Source organism: Diprion similis, chromosome 7, assembly GCF_021155765.1.
Source record: "Diprion similis isolate iyDipSimi1 chromosome 7, iyDipSimi1.1, whole genome shotgun sequence".
Classification (NCBI taxonomy): domain Eukaryota; kingdom Metazoa; phylum Arthropoda; class Insecta; order Hymenoptera; family Diprionidae; genus Diprion; species Diprion similis.
The window spans coordinates 10803224-10807203 of NC_060111.1; the positions used below are offsets into that span (position 1 = coordinate 10803224).

General features: G+C 35.9%; 1 protein-coding gene across 1 annotated transcript; it reads right to left on the bottom strand.

The window, feature by feature from the left end:
* Positions 1-230: 230 nt before the first annotated feature.
* Positions 231-2225, bottom strand: LOC124407968. The gene is made up of 2 exons (XM_046884578.1): positions 1421-2225; positions 231-1315 (listed from the first exon to the last, which is right to left on the bottom strand). Exons 1-2 carry the CDS (start codon positions 2223-2225, stop codon positions 231-233), a joined length of 1890 nt encoding a protein of 629 aa, XP_046740534.1.
* Between the last annotated feature and the right edge of the window lie 1755 nt (positions 2226-3980).

The following is a 3980-nucleotide window of genomic DNA, read 5'->3' on the forward strand; positions in this document are numbered from 1 at the left end:
TCCGTACCCCACACCAATATATTGCCTGCTTTGTAAGTTGTTCCACCTACACTTACCCATGGTACACAGAGATAGTTTTGAGTGAAATTGAAATGAACAGGTAAGCTATTTTTGAAAAAGTTATAGTCGTCCAAATTAGTTAAATCGACTTCGTAAGCACTACCCATAGAGATCTGGTTTTCGAAACCTTTTTTTGCCATAAATCTGTAGTTTAATTTTAATTGATTTTTTTAAGCGAGGGTATACGCTATATTTATTCGTGATGTCACTACTTTGGCGTTCTGTTTGAAATCGCGATGGTTGCCTTCGAAACGAATAGTCGACATGTCACATAAAGGCCCACATTTTTCAATACAAGTTGAGTGATGTAACATAAAATGGTGCTTGGGTTTTAACGGCTCTCTGAATAGCTGCAGATATAAAGAATGATGTTGTTTAACTAAAGTGCGAAGTAAATCAGTTGTTTTCTTACGGAATGATATAGCCATAACCACCGACAGAATTTTTCTAACGACAATATATAACTGCCAGACTTCATTATCATTAGGAACAAGATCGCCAATGATTAAACCGAAGTAGTAGACGAAGCACAACATTTCGGATGCTGAGAACACGATAACTTGTTTCCTTAAAAAATCATGTGTAATTGTTGGTGGACTGTTCCCTACCATAGTACTGCCATACTTAAAAAATCTGACTCTTTCATTCAGCTGATCAAGAGAAAATAATTTGTCTACATTTATTAGTACCTGACAAATTTTACCCATGGTATACCAAAAACCTCCCTCTAGTATATCATAAGCACTATCGCATGTAGGATTATCTATTAGATCATAACTTGGAATATCATTGAAAATGCATCTACCTTTGATACCATATTTACAGCGCAACAAATCATCAGCATAATTAACTTTTGTTCGTAACATACTTATATCTTCAGATGTTTGACTTTGAAGTGTGAGCTTATCAACTCGACAAAATCTGCACACATAATTGGCATTGAAACTTTCTGTAAAGCTTAAAATCGAATGAAGCCCAAGATTTTCATCTAATATTTTGGTCAAGACGAAATATACCTTCTTTTTTACAGTGCCCGTATTAATAATGATACCGTTTTTCTCAAGGTTAATAATTTCCAGTATTAATTTTCTGAAAACGTCTTTATTGCCAAATGTATTATGATCTTGTGAGTTGTGTAGTTGTGCTAAAAATATGTTCTCAAGCAATGAGCTGTACTGGGGAGGTATACAGCCCAGAGTAAAGTAAACAGCACCAAGTTTATTAATGCATTTGTGTGATCCCAGTGGATTGTTCACTTCAAAATCATCAAAATATATTGTCAAAGGTAAAACGACGTTATTGTGAATTTTAAATTTCTGCTCGATTTCTATCTACTGCTTCGTGTGCACAAAAGAATAACATTCATCTTCTTTCAACTCGTTTATATGGGAAACTATGTAATTAAAAACATTTGGCAATTCGAGAAACTTTGTTAGAATTTCACCCATCGGTATCAACTGGCCAGTTAAATCAACGATGCCAAGGTCTTTAGATCGATTAATTGTCTTCAGTTCCATAGAGGTGCCAACGACAAACGGAATCGGTTTTATTAAGGTACTGCAACTGTCAAAGAATTTCATTCTCTGGTACTCGGTTTTAAGATTATTAAAGGCGTTGCTCAAGATATCTAGCATGTCGTTCACGTCATTGTTTTTGGTACTAGAGTGAATGGAATTATATTTTCGTCTAATTAATTCAATGCAAGATGAAGAAAATAATTCATCAACACTTGCAATAATGTCCTGCACAACACTTCGGTTAATTGTATTATTGGCATACAGTTTAGCTGTAGAAGAAGCACAGCCATCGCTCACTAATTGCCGAAACTCTTCAACAGTTATATTGCATTCAAGATTGTCAGAATTACAGACATCCACTTTTACAGGAGAAGTGCCAGATGAATCACATGAGTCTACATCACGAAAAAAAAAATCAGTCACATTTTCGGGTGCTCTGTGTTTTGGTATGGTCAAGGACTGCATGGGTAATGGATGTTTCAAGGCTAAGTGCTTCATATATGAAGATGAATTACTGAAGGTCCTCCAACAATTTGGTTGTTGGCATTGAAATTTTTTACACCATTTTACACTATGCTTCAACTTCATATGTGCCATGAGGTGATTAGAAGTCGGGTAACCGTGTTGACAAAACGGGCAATAATACATTTTCGTTGATATTTCTGAAATTGTCTATGGAACAGCTAATCGCATTTGAATTTTCAGTTTATGAAATCGGGCATCGAGCTCATAAGGTTGGCAATGTACGATATTTGCTTATCCCACTTGGTGCTAATTTTGTATAAACCGTACTGAATGAGGTACCATAAGTGCTCGCTCTCCGGTGGGTACAGTGCATTTACAGCGTGGAAACATTTAAAGCATAAATCAAAAGCTTTCAATGCTGTCGATACCTTATATAGTGTACGGTCCAGTGAGACATGAAAAGTTTCAATCGAAGTCAGAGTAGGTCCCACAACAATTACGTAAGGTTGCACTGTTAGCCCCAGTTCCGCAACTTCATCAATTCGTTTTCGTTGTGCTGTCGGTAAATCGCCTGCCACCTGCAAGTTTCCAAATTTTAAAACATTGGTTATACGCTAATGATATGAAAATTATCATTCCTATCAAACTACTCACCTTAAAATGCAGGATCATACTTTTCTGACATTCAATGATTGAAAATTTTCACTGCTCCTTTTTTCGACTTCTCTGAGATTGGGTATCAGAGGAACCTGATTGTTTCTTTGCAAAACGAAGTCTATCTCGGGGAGCAACCAAGTAAGAGAGAAGCATTATCTGAACGACGACCTTGCAATCTAAGAATAAGCATATGGTTATAAGTCTATAAACGACTATAACATGAAAAGATGAGAAGCGTATAGTATTTTCTTACCAACAGTCAATGTTTCCAATTCCAACAGTCTAAACAGAGATTTCGCGTTGTTTTCGTTAGGTAAACGGCGAGAGTTTTGTATATGAGTAAAGAATTTGTCCCAGTGCAAAAATACAGCATTATTTTCACGTGCGTGAAGGTACTTGTAGTCTAGTTCAAGAAGTGAGTATCCATTACTCTGCTTCAAGACGGGCCACTTCTCCAAATAACTATGAACTGTTCCGATATGACTCGTGTTTTCCAGTCGAAGAGGTGCTGTGGTTTTCCAATGCTGTATAACTAACTCCCATGGTTCACCGTTGTGCTCAAGCCAAAGCTCACTATTCTTTATTTCATCTAATAACAATAATGAATTAGTATATGAATAAGAAGGATACGTTGAGCAATCTAGATTGTAGAAACACTTTGAAACGTAGACTCGCAAGTACTCCTCGCATTCAATTGTTACCACTTAATTATGAAAGACACTGCAAATCATCGATAGTTGAAAATTGTAAATCAAACTTTTTGGTGCAAATATAAAATTAGAGGCTGTATTATAGTGAAATCCAAAACAAATTTACTGCGATATACACATATACATCTTCATAGCAGCCCTGTATTTAACAAAATGAATTATGACGTCACAGATTTTTTTTCAAGTGAACTACATTTGTGGTACCAACCAGAGAGAACATCACTCGTAGTACTATCAGAAGTACAGGATTCGTAAGATATGTTGGATCCTGAGAGCCTCCGATAGGTTTGTAATTTGTTCCGGTATTTATCTGGCAGCTGCCCTTTGGAAGGAACAGACGTTTTTACTCCGGAAGAACACTTTCTTACTGCAGGGATGTAGTAAGTAATTTTAATTTCTTTTGGATATATTTTCGTGATTTGGTCTGCAATGTCGTTAAAGTCCACTTGCATTGGACACCTGGAGATAAAAAAAAAATAGTGCAATCAAATTTAAATTAATATGAATATCGCTAAATTTTCAATGAGATTATAACATAATGTATCGACCATACCTATGCCCATTGAAATTT

Coding starts and splice junctions, on each gene's coding strand:
- LOC124407968 (XM_046884578.1), bottom strand. CDS start 2,225: ATGTATTATTGCCCGTTTTGTCAACACGGTTACCCGACTTCTAATCAC. Junction 1,316..1,420: donor CGAGTTGAAAGAAGATGAAT/GTTATTCTTTTG, acceptor ATGATTTTGAAG/TGAACAATCCACTGGGATCA.